Below are 21034 nucleotides of genomic sequence, written 5' to 3'. Positions count from 1 at the left end.
CCAACTTTTCGTTTTCAAAAGTCGATTTCCCGTTTTCAAAAAAATGGTTTCGACAACTTGGCGACTCCGCTGGGGACTATAAGAGAGTCGAGCTGTAAATTGATTATTTTATGTCTTCTTGTCGAAATTTAGAAATTCAGTTTTTCTAAAAATACACGATCCTCGCTTTGCATTTTCTGTGTCCTTCTTGAGTTTGTTTTTTCGTTAAACTTCTTTATAAACTCTCGCATCATATCGCATGACCGTTGGGTCACACCTTTTAAGTGGGAGTGAGAAACTATACTTTCGTTAGGCTAGGGGATCGCTTTCGGAATACATCTGTACTTATGTCTTCGTGAGGTTTTCACCTCCGCACGGGCATAAGGAAATGTATTCCCCTGAACCAAACTTGATCCATATGAACCTATAATGGGCGAGGATCGAGGAATCTGCTAGTTTAGGTACCTTTACTCTAGAACTAAACCACATATAGTGAGCTGTAGGAACCCGCCTTAGGTAGAATTACACCCAGCCCTAGTTATTTCCCGAATAGGCGTTTGATAATTTCTTGATTGCTTTGATTTTTATTGTTATGCATAATTCTGACTTGTGTTTTTCCTTCTTTCTTTAATAGTGATTGCATAACATTTTAATCATAAAAGGAGGTGTCGATATACGGTTCGGTTACTAATAGAAAGTTTTGCCATGAAGAACGAATTCCTTGATAAAGTGAAAGACAACGCGTTTGTACAAAGATGGTCGGATAATGCACAGTTAGAGAAAGGTGACAGTTTGACAAAGGGGTACACGTCGGAGTTATGGGATTTTATCCATATTAGTGTGGTTCAGAATGATCTTCAAGAGCTGAAAAAATTATGGAGTCACTGGGATGAGGAGATGAAGCAACTACTTTACTATAATTATGGTGATATTCATTATCTCATCGATGTTAAGGTAGATAGGTATTTGTTTCGCGCCATGGCTCAATTTTGGAATTCCGCCTACAGTTGTTTTACTTTTGGAAATGTGGATTTAGCACCTACTGTCGAGGAATATACAGTCTTGCTTCGTTGTCCAATGTTTCAAGTTGATAAGATTTATTCTAGAGCTGTCAATACCCCAACCTTTGTAAAGAGGTTGATGAATATCACTGGGATGAGTGAGCAGTGGGTTGCAGCTCGAGTCCAGCAGAAAGGCAGTGGAAAGTGCATCCCTTGGGAGAATTTGAGAGAGCTGATCCTAACACGCCCTGATATGAAGAAAAGAGTTGATGTCTTCGCCTTGAGCGTTTATGGTTTGGTTATTTTCCCTAAGGCTTTAAGGCATGTAGATGAAGCAATCGCCGATCTATTTAACCGATTTGGTAAATGAGTCAATCTTGTTCCTACAATCTTGGCTGAGACTTTCAGATCTTTGAGTGCATGTCGGAGGGCAGGTGAAGACAGATTTATTGGGTGTGCATAACTCTTGTTAGTATGGTTTCATAGCCACTTTTGGAGGGTAGAAAATGCCTCTTACCGACTTTTTCTCGGAGATTACTCACATTTGAAGGAGATAGTGACCATATCGAGAAGAGATGACATAACAGAGGAAAAATGGATGGCGATACTTTAAAATCTCCAAAAGGAGGATATCGAATGGAAGGCCCCTTGGATGGTTTCCGATGAGATTTTCTACCGTGTGAGAGTTATGATTGGGTCCCTTTGTTGGGGATTTTGGGAGCTGTTGGATACGCCCCTCTGCTTGTATTGAGGTAATATAGATCAAGACAATTTATACCGATGAAGCATGGGCTAGCTCAGAATGGGTTCTCGTATGGAGAGAAAGACTCCAAGAAAAAGAGCCGCGAGATTTATAATGCCTGGAACCAAACTTGCCGGATAAAGGGAGTTGCTGTGAATCCAATAGTGACTCTTGAATATAATGAATGGTGGAGTAGAAGAGTTAACGAAAATATCCCGAGGCCAAATTTAGAAGAAGCTCGACTGATAGAAGAATATTTGCGAGTGGTCCCCACCGAATTGGAAATCATAAAGCAAGACTTCGAAAAGAAAACCTCGGAGTTAGAAAGGAAAATAGAGCAGTTGGATTAGAAAGAAAAATAGAGCAGTTAGAGGAGGAAAAAGTATACTTAAAGCTGGATGTTGATGCTCAAAAATTCGAGGCTGAGAATTTGAGAAAGAGAAAGAGAGAGGTTGAGGAGGACCTGGACAGTCTGAAGACTGATTAAAAGCAGCTACATAAGTCAATGAGAAATGCTGGCTTGGGTAAAACGTCTGAACAGTGGAGGCAAGAAATCCAAGAGGAAAAGGCTAGGGCTGATTGGTGGGAAAGAAAGTTCCGCGATGCTCAAGCTCGAGAAGTCGCTTGTAAAAAGAGTTTGGACGATAGCCAGAATGAAAAATAGATGTTAAGAGCTCGGGTGGCAGAGTTAGAAACAACACTACAGCAACATTGGAGTCGTAACTCAGTGATTGAATTAAGGGCTAGCCTAAGTAAGATCGAGAATTTGAAGGGGAAAGTAGAAGAACTTGAGACTACAATTCAGAACTGTGAATATCAATTGAATTGTTGGAAGCGAATAATGATCAACTAGGGGAGCAACTTCACCGATCTCAGGATCAAGTCTGATATAGGGATTACTTAATGGGCGAAGCTATAGCTCAGATACGAGAGGTGGCTGATCATTTACAGACTTTGGCGGTCCAAGTAGATGTGCTAGGAGTTAAATATGAGTTAGAGTCAGATCGGAGGCGAGAGTTAACCTACCTTCTTAAGAATAGCCTACCTTCTTAGGAAAGTAAAAACTTTGGGTGTTAGGGCAAGACCGTATATGTAATTCATTTTATGTAAAAGATTTTATTTTTCAGTGAAGTTTTCTAAATGAAATTGAATTCGAATCGACGTCTCCTTTTTGCATTCATGTCATGCATTTGCATTGCATTGCATCGCATAACATCATATACACAAAAGAACCCTATTAATTAGCGGCCATTTATCTAGTTACCCTGGAACACCGGTACTACACACGAAGGAAAATAAATGATATGGATCAGAGGTTTGAGCAAATACAAAAAGAGATGCAAGAGCAACTGTAGGCTCAGATGCAAGAGCAGCTGGCTAAGATCCAGTAGGAAATGAGAGACCAAATGCTGGAGTCCTAAAGAAACATGCTGGAATCATAAAACAACATGATAAGCCAGCTGACACAGCTGTTTAAATGTGGGCCTGACAAAGGAAAAGTCCCTATGAGGGATACGGGAAATGACAATGAGGATTCCGCTTGTCCTACAAGTTACACAACCACCAGGGGCGTCTATTAATGTCCAACCTCTTTATCAAACTGGTACCTCGGCACCAGTAAACTTCCCAGCAGGATCGAGCACCAACCCTGGAGATAATCTGGCAAACCCCCAGGTCCCTGATTTCGACAATGTAGCAGAGGTGGAAAAGACAAAGGCTGAGGTCTCAAAACAATTTCAGGATCGATGCAAATGGTTAGAGGAAAAGTTCAAGGAGTTAGAGAATGCTGATCATTACTGCGAAATCGATGCAAAGAAACTGAGTTTAGTCCCAGACTTAGTACTTCCCCCGAAGTTTAAAATGTCGGAGTTTGAAAGATATAATGGAACCAGCTGCCTTGAGGCTCACATTACGATGTTTTGTCGAAGGATGACGGGGTATGTCAACAACGATCAACTGTTGATCCATTATTTTCAGGACAGTTTGAGTGGGGCTACAGTGAAATGGTACAATCAATTGAGTAGGACCCAAGTCAAGTCGTGGAAGGACCTAGCTCAGGCCTTCATGAAGTAGTACGGCCATATAACGGATATAGCACCTGACCGGATCACACTCCAGAATATGGAGAAGAAGCCAAGCGAAAGCTTCCGGCAGTATGCTCAGAGATGGAGAGAGGTCGCTACACAGGTCCAACCACCATTGCTAGAAAAAGAAACAACCATGCTCTTCATCAATACATTGAAGGCACCTTTCATTACGTAACCAAGAGTTTCGCGAACATAGTAATGTCTGGCGAAATGATAGAAAAGGCCATAAGATCGGGTAGGATAGAAGTTGGGGAGAACACGAGAAGGTCAGCCCCGAAGAAAAAAGAGAATGAAGTAGGTAATGTGAGCTCAGGCTACACAAAACCTGCCACTATTAACCAGTCAAGGGCGATAGTCACAGGCCAGCAGGCCTCACTAAGGCGGGAGTCTAACACAAGACAGAATACAGAGAAGTTTCAATTCACTCCCATACCAGTGACATATAGGGAGTTGTACAAAAGTGTGTTTGATGCACATGTAGTGGCTCCTTTCCACTTAGAGCCGTTGCAGCCCTCATACCCTAAGCGGTACAACGCAAATACTTAGTGCGAATACCATGCAGGGATTACGGGGCACTCGATAGAAAACTGTACCTCGTTCAAAAGGTACATGGAAAGGCTTATCAAAGCAAATATTGTAAAATTCGATGATACACCTGGTAAGGGAAATCCATTGCCCAATCATACTGATAAAGGGGTAAACGCGATAATTGAGAATATGGGGAGAAAAGTTAAGCTAAATATTGCGGAGGTGAGAACCCCATTGAAGCTAGTTTGGAAGGAAATGAAGAAGAGAGGTTTAGCCCCGCAGGGATTGGGGGATAAAATCCAAGATACACGAAACTACTGTGAGTTCCATCATAAGAAAGATCACGAGATCCAGAATTGTATTGAGTTCAGGGCCCTAGTACAGGGTCTAATGGATAATAAGGAATTGGAGTTCCTCGAGTCTATCAAAGAGGAGAATATTTGCTCTCTAGAAGGAGAGTCAAATGAAGAAGGCTGCAGAGCCAGTCGTCCAGTGATAATTATGTCGAAGCCCAGAATTAGTGAAGTAGAAGCAAGATTTACACCAAGAGTTATAATCCAGAAGCCAACAGCTTCCCCTTATAAAGATAGCCGTAGGGTACCTTGGAATTATAATTGTAGTATAGCAGTTCCAGAGAAGAAGGGTTCGATTAACATGCCAAACACAGAAGCCGAACCAGTAAAAGGGAAACATGTCATGCTCAAGCAAGAAGTAGAGAGATCAGAACCACTGGTTAATGAGCCAGTAATGGAAAATGAAGCTAATGAGTTCTTGAAGTTCTTAAGACACAGCGAGTATAGTGTTGTGGAACAACTACACCAACAATCAGATCGCATATCTGTATTGGCTCTGCTGTTAAATTCAGAGGTCCACCGCAACGCATTGATGAAAGTGTTGAACGAAACTTATGTTGTAGATGACATTTCGGTTAACAAATTGGATCGTCTCGTCGGTAACATAAGCGCTGACAATTTCATCTCCTTCAGCGATGATGAGATACCGCCAGGGCGTAGGGGGTCTACTAAGGCTCTGCATGTCACTACACGTTGCAAGGGGTATACGCTACCCGGAGTACTAGTTGATAATGGGTCCGCATTGAACGTATTGCCTTGGGCTATGTTAAACCGTTTACCTATAGACAGTTCCCATATGAAGACGTGTCAGAACATAGTAAGAGCATTTGATGGCACAGAAAGAAAAGTAATGGGAAGGATAGAGGTACCTCTTCAGATTGGCCCAAACACGTACGAGGTAGATTTTCTCGTGATAGATATTAAACCTTCCTATAACTGTATATTAGGAAGACCTTGGATTCATTCAGCTGGGGCAGTGCCATCCTCGCTGCACCAGAAGCTAAAGATGGTTATTGAGGGACGGCTAATAACAATAAATACGGAGGAAGACATTATTGCGTCATATACCAGTGATGCACCCTACGTAGAGAATGACAACGAAGCGGTTGAATGTTCATTTCGATCGTTAAAGTTTGTAAACACAACATTTATAGCTGAAGGAAGCAGGATCCGATACCTAAGATATCAGGGGCTACAAAAATGAGCCTGCAGTTAACAGTTGAGAAAGGGGCGTTACCTGGCAGAGGACTCGGGAGGCACCTCCGTGGACAAGTTAGAGTGCCAGTCTTGGTTGGCAAGTGGGATCGCTTCGGTTTGGGATTCAGGCCAGATGCAAGCCAAGTGAAGAAGGAGTTCGAAAGGAAACAAGAATAGCGGAAAGCGAGATTGAATGGGACAGAGGTCAGGTGGGAACCGATGAACTTCCCCCATATTTCCCAAACATTTGTATCTGGAAGGTTTATTCATTCCATACAGAATAAGGTGAAAGAAGGAATGGCTAAAGATGTGATTGGAGTTTGGAGCATCAACGCCACATTTGAAGAAGAAACAATGGAAAGAAATTTATCAAGCATTTACCCGTATGAGCCTGGGAGTGTTTTGGATAACTAGACTGAGGAAGAAATTCCTGTAATCTTTAGAGCTAACACAGAGTAATATTCAAAACCCACCTGTTGTCTCCTAGCCTAGGGACAATAAGAATCTTTTGTGAAATAGGCTTATGTTCAAACATTATTATTTTCAATAAAAAATGCATTTTCATATATCGGTTCGAGCAATTATTCTTTCTTCCTTTTCATTTCATACACAATTATACCATACAAAGGAATTATTCATTTCATTTTCTTTGGGTATTCTCTTATACTCATAATAGGTCCCTGGATGTCAACGTCATGGGTAATGCTGATGCGAGCCTGGAATCTCCTTTTGAGCGAGACATGTATTTTGAGGGATTTCAGGATTTTGAATAGGACGAGGATTATGGTTTATCTCCCGATTTGTTAAGGATGGTGAAGCGAAAAGAGGAACAGATCCTGCCACACAAAGAGACTACTGAGATTGTGGCTCTAGAAGAGGGGAAGAAACAGAACCTCATTGAGCTGTTGCAAGAATTCAATGACGTCTTTGTATGGTCATACCAAGATATGCCTGGTCTAAGTACCGATATCGCAGTGCACCGTGTCCCTACAAAAAAGGAGTACAAGCCAGTTCAGCAGAAGCTCCGAAGGATAAGACCCGATGTAGCAATGAAAATAAAGGAAGAAGTCAAGAAGCAGTTTAATGTCGGATTCCTACAGGTGGTCAATTATTCAGAATGGGTGGCCAACGTCGTCCATGTCCCTAAGAAAAATGGGAACGTATGGATGTGTGTAGATTACAGAGATTTAAACAAGGCCAGCCCAAATGATAACTTTTCATTGCCTCACATAGACACTCTAGTGGATAATACGGCAAACTATTCACTGTTCTCCTTCATGGATGGGTTCTGCGGGTACAATCAGATTAGGATGCATCCTGAGGACATGGAAAAAACCACATTCATAACTTTATAGGGAACATTTTGCTACAAGTTGATGCCCTTCGGGTTGAAAATTGCAGGAGCCACATACCAAAGAGCCATGGTAACCTTGTTCCATGACATGATGCACAAGAAAATTGAGGTCTACGTCGACGACATGATTGCAAAATCCCGAAATGAAGAGGAACATGTGCGAGTGTTGAGAAAATTGTTCCTGAGGTTGAGAAAATTCCAATTAAAGCTCAATCCGTCAAAATGCACCTTCGGAGCTAGGTCTGAAAAGTTACTCGACTTCGTAGTCAGTGAGAGAGGAATAGAAGTCGACCCTGATAAAGTCAAGGCTATACAGGAGCTGCCTCCTCCACGAACTCAGAAAGAAGTCCGAGGTTTCTTAGGGAGACTAAACTACATCGCACGGTTTATTTTGCAACTGACTGAGAAGTGTGACCCCATATTCCGTCTTCTTAAAAAGCTCAATCCTGGGGTATGGGATGATGAATGCCAAAAAACCTTTGAAAAGGTTAAACAATATTTGTCTAGTCCCCCAATGCTAACACCACCAAGCCCTGGTAGACCATTGATACTGTACTTAACAGTATTTGATAATTCGATGGGATGTGTGCTCAGCCAACACAATGAGACTGAGAGAAAAGAAAGAGCGATATATTACCTCAGTAAAAAATTCACTGAGTGTGAAATAAGGTATCCACCAATTGAGAAGCTATGCTGTACTTTGGTTTGGACAACACGAAGGTTGAGGCAATACATGTTGTACCATACAATTTGGATAATCTCAAAGCTAGACCCTCTCAAATACATGATGGAGTCAACCGCTTTAAATGGAAGGACGGCCCGATGGCAGATTCTGCTCTCCGAATTTGACATAGTCTATGTAAACCAAAAAGCTGTGAAGGGGAGTGCAATAGCAGATTTCCTAGCCAATAGAGCTTTAAAGGACTATGAACCTTTGAATTTCAATTTCCCCAATGAAGATCTAATGTATGTAGCAATCGCTGAAGGAGACATGCCTGAAGATCATTCTTGGAAATTAAATTTTGACGGAGCATCAAACGCCGTTGGAAATGGAGTTAGGGCAGTACTGATATCCCCAAATGAAGATCATTATCCATTCACTTGCAAGCTGGATTTTGACTGCACAAATAACATAGCAGAATACGAGGCATGTATCTTGGGAATTTGGGCAGCTATAGACTGCGAAATCAAAGTATTAGAAGTGTATGGAGATTCTGCATTGGTAATTTATCAACTTAAAGGCGAGTGGGAAACGAGAGATCCCAAATTGGTCAGTTACCGAAAGTTAGTCCTAGAGTTAATTGAAGAGTTTGATGATATTACCTTTCTTTACCTCCCGCGAGACTAGAATCAGATGGCTGACGCCTTGGCTGCACTAGCTTTCATGATCAAAGTAAATGAACAGGAGAACATGAAGCCAATTCAGATGAGTATTTGTGAGGCTCCAACTCAATGCTGTAATGTCAATGAAGATGAAGAGAGAGATGATCATCCTTGGTATCATGGTATCTTACAATATGTGAAGAGCCGTGCGTACCCATATCAAGCAACCGAAAATGATAAAAGAACATTGAGGAGGTTAGCCAGTGACTATTTCCTAGACGGTGAGGTCCTATATAAGAAGAGAAAGGATCAGGTGTTGTTAAGATGTGTTGACGTTGTTGAGGCAAAGAAAATTCTAGAGGAAGTCCATAATGGTGTCTGTGGGACACATGCCAATGGTTTCACAATGGCTCGACAAATCATGAGATTCAGTTATTACTGGTCTACAATGGAAGGAGATTGCATCAATTACGCTAAGAAGTGCCATAAGTGTCAAATTTATGGAGACAAAATCCATGTGCCTCCTTCACCCCTCCATGTTATGACTTCCCCATGGTCATTCTCAATGTGGGGCATGGACGTCATTGGGCCAATTTCGCCAAAGGCTTCCAACGGACATCGATTCATTTTTGTGGTCATTGACTACTTTACCAAATGGGTAGAGGCTGCTTCGTACGCCAATGTCACAAAGTCAGCAGTCAGCAAGTTCTTGAAGAAGGAGAGCGTATGTCGTTATGGTATGCCAGAAAGAATCATATCTGACAACGCGTTGAATCTGAACAATAGCGCAATAGCAGAAGTCTGCAGTGGGTTCAACATTAAACATCACAACTCATCACCATACCGCCCGAAAATGAATGGGGCAGTTGAGGCAGCTAATAAGAATATCAAGAAGATTGTGGGGAAGATGGTGGAGACTTACAAAGATTGGCATGAAAAGCTCCTATTTGCCCTTTATGCTTATCGGACATCTGTCAGAACTTCTACCGTGGCAATACATTTCTCATTAGTTTATGGGATGGAGGCAGTTTTACCTATTGAGGTCGAAATCCCTTCTCTCCGAGTTGTATCAGAGATGAAGTTAGACGAAGTAGAATGGATCCAATATCGTTACGATCAACTAAACTTGATTGAAGAGAAGAGGCTGAAGGCTATTCGTCATGGTCAAATGTACTAGAGGAGAATGATGCGAGCCTACAACAAAAAAGTTCGCCCCAAGATGTTCCATGAGGGAGACTTAGTATTGAAAAAGATTCTCCCTATGCAAAAAAATTTCAGGGGGAAATGGATGTCAAATTGGAAAGGACCCTATATGGTAAAAAATGCCTTCTCTGGAGGGGCATTGATACTAGCAAAGATGGATGGCAAGAGCTTGCCTAACCCGATAAATTCGGATTCTGTCAAAAGATATTTTGCTTGAAGCAGTTGAGGTGAAAACCCGTAAAGGGCGCCAAAAAAAAGGAGAGGCCAAGGTGACAACCCGTAAAGGGCACCTTGAGACCAAAGAGGTTTTGAATTGAAAACCCGCAAAGGGCAATTCAAATTTCGATCCAAACTGGGGCAAGCGTCAGTCTCACTACACTTGAATCAACAAAGAGGAGATAAGCTACATCTTAGGGCATCAACAAAATGCTATAGATCCCTTGAGCGCATGCTAAGTTTAAAAGGGTCCTCGAGGAGTTCGTGCAGAGAAGCTCAAACTGCAAAATCTAGGGCACCTATTCTGTTCCTTTTCATCCATTTTTGTATCTTAAACAATGTTTGCTTTCTTTGTTGATACATCTTTCGCAAATTTTGACTCGAATAAATTTCAGTTCTACCTATCATTATAATCTTTTTCGGGTATTTTTATTGAAATAATGATTAATGAACTAATAATGCTCTCAAAAGAAGGTTTTTCATATTACTTTGAAAGGTTTCTAAGCAATACGAGAACCTGAAACAGGACAATTATTTAGAACTCACCGAGCTAAAAAGGGCTAGAAACGTGTGAGAAATAAGGGATTAACCGCATCTTCAAGTCCTTTTCTACCGAGCTAAACAAGAAGGCATATGTCAGGGATGTTACCTTAGTAAACAACGAGCGATGACAACCCAAAAATTAAAATGGATCATTCTCATGACATTTTGCATGTTGTGCATTTAACATCCATAATACATGTAGTTAGGAGCATTTGATTCATATTAATCATGGCATCCTAATCATCTAGCATAAGCATATCACTCTCCTACAGATGGATTCCCTAGTGGACAATGTAGCAGGATTACAGATATCATAAGCCTTATCTTCACTGAGCAGGAGTGGAGCAGGCTAAATACCAGATCTTATATTCACTGAGCAGGAGTGAAGCAGATCAAATTTTGGAGAATCTTATCTCCACGTACCGGCGATGGAGCAGATTCCAATCATAAGCCTTATCTTCACTGAGCAGGAGTGGAGCAGGCTAAATACTAGATCTTATCTTCACTGAGCAGGAGTGAAGCAGATCGAATTTTAGAGAATCTTATCTCTACGTACCGGCGATGGAGCAGATTCTAATCATTAGCTTTATCTTCACTAAGCAGGAGTGGAACAGGCTAAATATTCCAGATCTTATCTTCATTGAGCAGGAGTGAAGCAGATTGAATTTTAGAGAATCTTATCTCCACGTACCGGCGATGGAGCAGATTTCAATCATCAGCTTTATCTTCATTGAGCAGGAGTGGAGCAGGCTAAATATACCAGGTCTTATCTTCGCTGAGCAGGAGCAGAGCAGATCAAATTTTGGTGAATCTTATCTCCATGTATCAGCAATGGAGCAGATCTCAGCCACCAACCTTATCTTCACTGAGCAGGAGTAGAGCAGGCTAAATATACCAGATCTTATCTTCATTGAACAGGAGTGAAGCAGATCAAATTTTGGAGAATCTTATCTCCACGTACCGGCGATGGAGCAGATTCTAATCATCAGCTTTATCTTTACTAAGCAGTAGGGTAACAGGCTAAAATTTATAGATCCTAGCTCTCTGAACAATGGTGGAGTAGGTCGAAGACCCGCCTTAACCCCTTAAGCAGTAGGGTAACAAGCTAAAATTACAGATTTTTTATCTTCGCTGAGCAAGAGCGGAGCAGATAAAGTTTCAACAAATCGTATCTTCATGAAACAGCTATAAGGCATTTAGAAGCGATAGGATGCAGTGGGTTGCGATAAGGTTACACCAAGAAGCAAAGATCTGACAGGACCAGGCAAAATTGGCCTTTGTAATCTTTGCTTCATTCCCATTACATCACAACGAGCAAAGAGGGGCAGCTGTTAAGCCCAATTTATGCCCAGGGCCCAATACATTTAAAACCCAAAACAATTAGCAAAACAAACTTAACCCAATCTCTAAGCCCAATACAAACCATTACCCAAACCCTAAACCCATCAGACTTAAACCCAAAACAACCCTAACAGCCTAGCAGAATTAAAGAAAAATGAAAACTCTAGCAGCTAACACCCTCAGCCACCGCAACCGTGGAGGTTCCCAAGTACCGCATGTCGCGCGTCCCTCCGCGTTGTGCGCTCCTCTAATAGGCCACATCAGAGACATGCTCGATTGAACCTACAAACAAGCAAAATAAGTTGTAAAATAGGCTATAAAAGTCTTTGGAAAGTATTGTAATGGGTTTTTTTTTTAGAAAAAAGAGGGAGATAGATACAAAAATCAAACATATACAGAAATCAATATTAACAATATTGGTTAAAGGTGATTCTAAGTCCCATTTTTCTTTCTATTTTTGGCTGCTGTCTCTTTGATTTATCTACTGCTTGAAAAACAACAAAAGGGGAAAAGGGGAACTCGCCTTTGGTTCATCGATTGGAGCATCGGTTTAGGTCTTTTCCCTTCGTTCTCCTGATGTTGAAAGGCGACTAAGTCTCTGAGTATGGCCTGAGCGGAGTCGAAGACTCTCTTCGTGCATTACTGACTACCAGATTTAATGGTGGTACTGTGGAGGCTAAAACTTATAGGGTTTTTTAGAGTAAAAGAGAAAGCTTTTGGTTTTCTAAGGAAAAGGGTTTTAATGTTGTAGAAAAAAAAACAAAATAATGGTCAATTAATTTTGAAACAGTACTTTGGGGGCTGAAAAGTAGTCTGCGCGTTAATCCATATGTTGGATTTGCTCATTCTCCCCTTTAAGGGGTTATTTGCGCAGTTAGTTCCCCATCTTTGCATTGCTGTTCGATTAGGCCAATGTTTTCTCTTTTATTTTTTTTAAAATTCTGCCCAAGTACTTTATATCAGTTTAGTTTTAATCTTCGCCTAAACACGGTGTTTTGGGGTTTTGGGATATTTTCCGCTTAAATCCCCGAATATGTGGGCGCATGTTTTTTGGTCCCTGATCCTGTTCTAATAATTTGCTTTGTTTATAAATTATCCCTTTAGTTTTACTTTTATTTCAATTAAGTTTCTTGGTTATTCATTTTTTTTAAAAAATATACTATTTAAACATATGATTTTGAATTATTTTATTTCATACTGTTTTATTTTCATTTGAATTTTTTTTTATATTTTATCTCATAGCACACTTTTTTTGAATTTTTTTTGTTATAAGTATTCTTTGCTTTAATATTACGCTATTATTTTTATTAAATTGCTTGTATTGTATATATATACTATCTGTTTTAAATTGATATACAAATATAGATATGATTTTGTATAATTCATTTTAGCTTACTTCACACGTGACATTTATTCTAAAATTAGTTTATATATTATTATTTTACATATTAATATTTTTCCCTTTTCTCTTCATTTCATGTGAATTATTTATTTATATGCATACTATTTGCCTAGAAGTATTTATATTTTGTATATTATGTATTTTGTTTTTTAGTACTTTTTCAAAACTCCTTCATATATTACTTGTTTTTTTGTTGTTTGTATATCGGTGATTTCACATTTTTCATTTCTCACATTATTAATTTTTCTTTATTTTAAAACTTGCTTCATTTCATTTGTGTTCATTTGCTTGGCACTTTTCTAAAAATTGAATTGTAATTCATTGGCCTTTGTGTGTTAATATTAGTCTTTGCATAAAGTATGTAGCCATTACATATACCTTCTTGTCATATGATTATGATTTATTTGCCTAGAACTTTTGCCATGTAATATTATGCATGTTCGTGATTATGTTCTTATCTCCTGCTATCATTGTGATTTAAATTCCAACTTATGTGGCCAACATTAGTGGTTTCATTTCTTCTCCAAACAAACCCAAACAAGTATATTTTGATTCGGCTTTTATCATTGTTAATTCGAACCCTCTCAACTTTAGGAATTATTTCGGTATTTAAAGAATTCGAAGAATCGTGCCCTAACGTACTGGGTTTCGCTTTCTTTGTTTGTCTTGAATATTCGAATATCCTCTTACCAGTTCACTCTAAAAAATTTTCAAAATAAAGGCAATGTTTTGTATTTAAAGAATTCGAAGAATCGTGCCCTAACGTACTGGGTTTCGCTTTCTTTGTTTGTTTTGAATATTCGAATATCCTCTTAAGGCTAAAACGCACGTTTTAAAGGCAAGCTCACAATTGAGGGTCAAAAATGTTATGTCCTAACGTACTGGATGTAATGTTTTACCTTGAGGTGAGATGGTCTTTAATACACATTTGACTTACCTAAATGTTTTAAAAGCCAGTAAAAGGAGGATCGCGTTTTGAACTCTGTCCAAATCTTTAATTTTCGACATTAAGACACTAAATAATCAATCGAGTACCAATTTTGGGCGTGTCGAGGGTGCTAATCCTTCCTCATACGTAATTGTCTCCCGAACCGGTTTTCTATTTTCGCAAACCAAAATCGTCGTTTTGAAAAAATTATTTATTTATTAAAAACGACCGTGTTTTGAGGTGATCCAATCACACCCTATTAAAAACGATTGGTAGCGACTCCCAACTTTTCGTTTTCAAAAGTCGATTTCCCGTTTTCAAAAAAATAGTTTCGACATTGCTTATAGTATATACATTAGTTAACTAGTAGGTAAATAAGGGAGGAGTACAGTGATCATACGGAGGAAGGTATGTGGAGGTTGGGAAGGAGATTCTTTTTGGAAGAGTTTAGGAGTTGAGACAGTGAGTGCGGTCTTGTGTATGAGTTTTTGCATGACTCCTTTATAGGGAGTGCTAAGTTTAGCTACGTATCTTTAAGGTTACTCGCATGAAAGTCTGATTTAATATTTTTGATAGTAAAGTTAACGCTATATTCTAGGATAATATATTTATGATGACTGGTAATCAATTATCTTGAATTCCAACATGATCTTCATATAATTTCAACATAGATATCTAACTCCAAAATTTGACAAATTAAGGTTCACAAACTAATCGAAGATTCATCTTGTTGTTAGTTTCATTGATAAATAAGTGTTAGATTCTTTATGAATAAACACTGATGTTCGTGAAATCCGTTATTTAAAATATAACAAAATTTTATGTGATGTTATAAAAAAATCTATTTAAAAAATTTATGATTTTAGGCCTCGAAAACATTTTTTTTAAAAAATTAAACTTCTAATCAGATAGGTTGATTGTGATTATCAAATCCAGGGATAAAACATATTAAAGATAAAGTTGAAACTAAACTAAAGAATTGATCATCACACTTTTTGAGCAGGAAAAATAATATGGGATAAAAATGATTCATTTGAAGCATGTTGGATAAGTCTGACAACAAATTGCCATTTCAAATCACGATTTGGGGTTGCAGTCGCTGCCTCTGTTTCCACAAATTTCATAAAATGATAAATCTTTCAGGTCTGCTGGGAATGCTTATGTTGAAGGTGATGCTTTGAGTGTGAGTTACCTTCCTTGCTGGTGTAGCAGTCACAATAGAAGGATGTAGTTTACATGCTATTAAGTTCACAACCAAAAGTAAGGGTTTATTTCCAGAATCAGTGGAGCATGCCTTTCAAAACTGCTGTTCCATTGTTATACTTTAAGGCTGCTGATCTCAAATCCCTTTTCATTGATTATTCCACTAGAGCTATCAAAATCAACAACCCAATCCTTGCACATCCCTACCTCACTAGGCAAAGCCAAGAATCTAGAGGGTGTCCGAATAAAAATTAAGAATAGAGAATACTAAAACAAACCTACTGTGTTTGGACGAACAAGAAGCCCTTTGTCTTCAGCCCTGCACAACTAGCAAGAGGCACTTCATGAAACATGGTCATGCAGCTTTAATATTATATATGGTGAAACCTTGACTAGTGTATACCAGTTTTCAGTATTACATATTTGTCTATTATTAACCAAATCTCTTGGTTTCTGCTATAGAATCATGTAAAGACCAGGCCAACAAAATCCTATGAAGTAAGAGAAAGAAGAAACCCTACAACCTACAAATATATAGCTTGTAAACCATCACATAAACATTTCAGTGACCAAAGCTTTCTAAACTTGATATTGATGGACCAGTTCTAGAAAGAACAGCCCTCCAAAAATAGGCGTATGCCGCAAAGAGCGGCGAGCACACGGTATTCTTTAGTAAAAGGCGAAAGAATAGTTCGCTCTGTGCCCACCGCACGGCTCCGTGCTTTCATAGAAGCCATTTGGACATTATTTATAGAAGTCGATTGGGTTGCGCTTGCTTGTGTTCTACTGATGTGGGATTTTTCTCCATTGGTTTTTCTGACTCTCAAGGCAAGCCGTTCTCCATCAGTTCTCTAAATTTCTGCATCATAATCTCGTAAATTAGCTGTTTTTAATCCATCACTGTTCCATGTGTTTTACGTCTATACTGCATGACTGATTCCCCAAGTTAATGGTTCTGTAAGATATTCCTGCTTTACTGTGAGCTGAAAATGCATGTCGTGAAAACTCAATACCCACCAGAAAATCATTCTTGTATCCTACTCCTCAGGTTACTCATTCACAGTCATAGAGAATAGGAATGAACTTTTTTTTTTTTTACATTTTAACTTGGAATGTTTATTTCGGTGACACTTCTAGTTATTAGTACAATATGTTTCGTTTTACGCTTTAAATTTTTTTTTCAAATTTGCAACTATTCTTTCCAACAATATATAAAAAAATATGCATTATACATTTTATACTAAAAAATAATATTTAACGTTTATTAACTTAAAAGGGTAATAAGTTGTGATACAAATTTAGAATGCAAAATAATTAAAAGCAAACAAGTAAATTAAAACATAGAAAGACCCCATTCGACTGATACAAATTACTAGCTGAGAATGTTATACATGTGCCTTCTTTCCATAGAAGATATCATTAAGCACAGTCTTGGACGGCGACGATGCCTTGAGCAATTTCACAGCCTGACACACAAGCAAAACAAAAATTTGATATCTCAAAGTATAATATAGTTAAAAACAAAAAAAAGGTGTACGTAATTACCTCATCCATACGGATTTTGATCGTTTTCTCTTGGAGTGCCCCACCATCTTTGACAGAAAACCTGTTAAGCAGACTAGAAATAGTTGACAATGGCTTCACTATAAGACCATCCATAACCATATATGTAACCACCCTTAATCACATATCCTCCCTCTTTACCTTCATTTGATTAAGACAGGGAATTAAAACATGTTTTATGATCTATCTTAACAAGTTTCGCTTGGTTACTCATTGTACAACCTCACTGAGAACAAACAGCCTTCGGATCCTCTGCAATATACAATTGACAGCCATTATTGCTACACTTATAAAAACCTTGGTTTCTTGAATTGTTTGATGACTCAATTGTTAGGACCGTAAATAATATCTAATATAAAATTAGAATTGTAAACCAAGATTTATCATGCCAAATCATCAATAATAAATTAAGAACAAAACTAGATACAGAAGCATACCTGAATCTATGGGTTAATAGAAATTTTTCGGATCTTAGGGATTTGATCTTCCAAATTAGCACACAAGAAATCTTGAGAAGTTTAGATCTTTTCTAAAGATGAGATATTAGAAAAGTTATCTTGTATGTAATTTGGAGACCATAACCCTAATATATTTAACTTTGACACATTAGCTCTAATTTCTAATCAGCCCATCATCAATTAGAAATTAATTAGTTACTAGAGTATCTACACATGTTTGACCTATACTTTATTTAATAATTAAAACCCAATAAACCATAACCAAATTAGATCACTTTTAATTTGGGCTAACATATTATGATAGTAAATAATATGTAATTACCCTTATTTTATATGTGATGTCCATATTTTCCAACAATCTCCCACTTGGACCACATATATATATACTAATTACTCTATAATTATATGTCATTATATAACCTTATGAGCTCAAAATTTTACTATCATATCCAAAAGGTATTCCGAACAATCCCGTCCATTAATTATGTTAACATAGAACCAAGGCGACTTTCGTTACATATATCGTAACTAAATCCATCACTGATCACATATATCAACACAACCAAATGACATAGATCAAATATGGATGTGTAGTATGGAAATTACATGCAATATGATCTAAACATGTCTATTTCCAACTGGTTCTCCTTAAACCTTAGTGAGATCAAACATTACCAAAACTAGAGAGTTAATAAACCAAATAAACTTTATTTCTACAGAAAATAAACTTAATATCCGTAAACTGAAATACCTAGAAATGTTTCTATAACATAAAAGCATTTAAAAGTACAAACTCCCACTAAAACCAAATATCCTTAAATGATATTACACCCATATGAGCAATGTGCTCATGAAAAACCTTAGGTATAGTCCCTTAGTAAGCGGATCTGCAATTATGAAGTTTGTCCCAGTATGCTTTATAGAAACCTAACACTCTGAACTTTTACTTTAACAATTCCAAGAACTTTAAGTTTATGTACTTTGACTTTGATGTGCTCCGTTGTTATTGGAATAAATGATTATCAATTATTGTCACAATTTGCACCCTAGTGACAAAATTTTGCATTAATATTCCATCAAAATGAGAGTATATATACTTGACAATCTCTAACTTATCAGACCTCCGATATGTGTGTAACAGCTCGTTTTTGGGTCAAATCGGAATAGTAGTTTTTGGACCACGAATCCGAAGTAGAAATATTTATTTTAGTATTTCTTTAAGGCCTACAACATGATAGAATAATTGCGTGAAAATTTTGTTAAGAAAATTTATCGATTGAGTGCTCAATTTGACTAGAAGGACTAAATTGCAATATGTGCCAAATTGAGTTCCCTTCGCTAAATGTGTTTAATTATTATGAATTCTTAAATTAGAGGACTTTAAATGGTAATTAGACCATTATACTTTAGGATGGACAAAAATGGACATGGTTAGGTAAAATTTCAAAGTTTAAATGAAGGGCATTTTAGTAATCTAGTAAATAAAAACAAAACAAGTAAAAATAAAAGTGTCCATCTTCTCAAATTAGTCCCCCCATAGCCGAATTTGAAGAAGAAGATATCACTAGGGTTTTTTCTACCTTCAAACTCGATTGTAAGTCTGTTCTTGTCATGGTTTTCATGATTTTTATATTTTTGAGATCGTTGTAACTTGATTTAGCTATTTCAAGGACTAATTTGAAAGAAAGTTAAAGTATAAAATTTTACCCATGTTGAATGTGCTTGTATTTTGATGTTTGATGGTAGAAAATGTATGTTTGTTGTTTGTTAAATGACTTTTGTAAAGTGATTTTCGATAAAAACGTTAAATAGGGACTTATTTGTAAAAGTCTATAAAATGTGTAGAAAAGTGTGAATAAATGAAAAATGTGGGCTGTTATGAGTACAAAAAATAATCAACTAGGCTTGATATATAATGAAATTGAATGAAATTCATTTTACGAGCCTAGGGACTAAATTGTAAAATGTTAAAATGTTAGGGGCAAAAATGTAAATTTTGTCATAATGTGTTTTTGGACTGAATTGAATAATGTGATGATTAAATAAGTTAAATATGGTATTATAGATGAAGAAAAATGAATTTTGGGTCCAGATTGGGGGAAAACCAAAGTAATTGACGAATAAATCTCTTTGGCCGTTTTTGTAATAGAGGTAAGTTCGTATGTTAAATAAGCTTTATTATAATTGTATTTTAATTGCTTTAATACTTCATGAATTGTGTAAATGACTTTACAGACACGTTCAACGATGTTTTGGCAAGCGAGAAATCCCAATCGAACCTTAGGAATAGATTAGGATACAAGTGACATGTCACTAGGGTTTTATGTTTTGTGATCCAGGTGCTAGTCCTGTATGTCCTACCGGTGGCTGAGTATACTGGCATACGTTATGGTTACTTGACAGCTTGTGTGAGTAGCACCATGTAGCTACGTCTTAACTGACAGCTTGTGTGAGCAGGCCCGTTAATGGCTCGAGAGCGAGCATATATCTGATATGAGATAGAGGTAGCAATTGCTACATATGTGGCACCTTGTGTGTAAGGTTTTCCCGAGTATTCGATATTATTATTCTGAGTGGTTCATTGGGTATGACAAAGATAAGAATAAGTATGAAACCATTATGAATGGTACAGGTATGTGCACAAAACTTATGATTATTAAATTCGTGAAATGATGAACTTAAGGTAAGTTGTGATGGAATAAATTATGATCATGAGAATAAGGTAAAACACATTACCTTAAGTTATATTATTTGCATGTTAATGTATGGAAAGGCTAGCTTATTTCTTTCATATTAGCTTGTTATATTATTTGCATGTTAATGTATGGTAAGGCTAGCTTATTTCTTTCATATTAGCTTACTAAGCTATATAGCTTACTCCATTTTATTTTCCATGTTTTATAATGTCACCGAGCTAGCTCGGGTTAGAGATCGTCAGAGATTGCATCACACTATCAAACTGTTATTTTGGGTACCAATGATTTTAAACATTTTGAGAATATGGCATGTATAGGGACTTGGTCATTTGGTTATATGTGTTATCATGATTTGGCCAAATGTATTGGCCTGTAATAGTCATAGACTTGTTTTGGTATTTGGCCAAGTAACTTGGCTCATTTTGGTTGAATTGGTTGTAAGCTTATATATACATATATGCATGCACGTGCAATTATCTCTTGTGTGATGTGGTTTATAAATGCTTGGTAAATGGCTGAATGTGGCTTAATGGTTTTGTTGTTGAATGGTTAAGATTGGCTCATTAGTTTGCTAGCAAAACTAAGTAAAATCATGCATGTTATTGGTAGACATATTGGAACTTGTAGAATGTGAGTTTGGTATGATTCGGTTTGGCAAAATATGATGCTGTAAATATGTTGAGTGTGGATAATGAAATGACATGATTTGGCCTTATTTGTAGATGTTTTGGTTGCCTATATATGCCATGGTTGTGCTAATAAGATTGTGGGTGTTTATATGTAAATAATGGTGACAAATGGCTTGATAAATAGCCTTTATTTTGTCTACACAGGTAGACAGACGGGCGTGTGTCTAGGCCATGTGTGACACACGGCTTGCCCCATGGGCATGTGTTTCAGCCGTGTGTCCCCTGCAC

General features: G+C 37.7%; 2 protein-coding genes and 1 non-coding gene across 3 annotated transcripts; 2 read left to right on the top strand and 1 right to left on the bottom strand.

Annotated features, from left to right (window-relative positions):
• The first annotated feature begins 4418 nt into the window (after positions 1-4418).
• LOC107887856 (uncharacterized) lies at positions 4419-5894 on the top strand. Its single transcript, XM_016812078.1, has one exon. The coding sequence runs from the start codon at positions 4419-4421 to the stop codon at positions 5892-5894; it is 1476 nt and encodes a 491-aa protein (XP_016667567.1).
• Positions 5895-8595: 2701 nt separating this feature from the next.
• LOC107887857 (uncharacterized) lies at positions 8596-11405 on the top strand. Its single transcript, XM_041094757.1, has 2 exons — positions 8596-8940; positions 11265-11405. Exons 1-2 carry the CDS (start codon positions 8596-8598, stop codon positions 11403-11405), a joined length of 486 nt encoding a protein of 161 aa, XP_040950691.1.
• Positions 11406-15999: 4594 nt separating this feature from the next.
• Positions 16000-16116, bottom strand: LOC121225538 (U5 spliceosomal RNA). Its single transcript, XR_005923402.1, has one exon. It is a non-coding gene; the product is annotated as a U5 spliceosomal RNA (small nuclear RNA).
• Positions 16117-21034: the final 4918 nt, after the last annotated feature.

Source organism: Gossypium hirsutum, chromosome A03 (genome assembly GCF_007990345.1).
Source record: "Gossypium hirsutum isolate 1008001.06 chromosome A03, Gossypium_hirsutum_v2.1, whole genome shotgun sequence".
Classification (NCBI taxonomy): Eukaryota; Viridiplantae; Streptophyta; class Magnoliopsida; order Malvales; family Malvaceae; genus Gossypium; species Gossypium hirsutum.
Note: the sequence above shows the minus strand (reverse complement) of the source record. Positions and strands in the feature narration are given on the sequence as shown.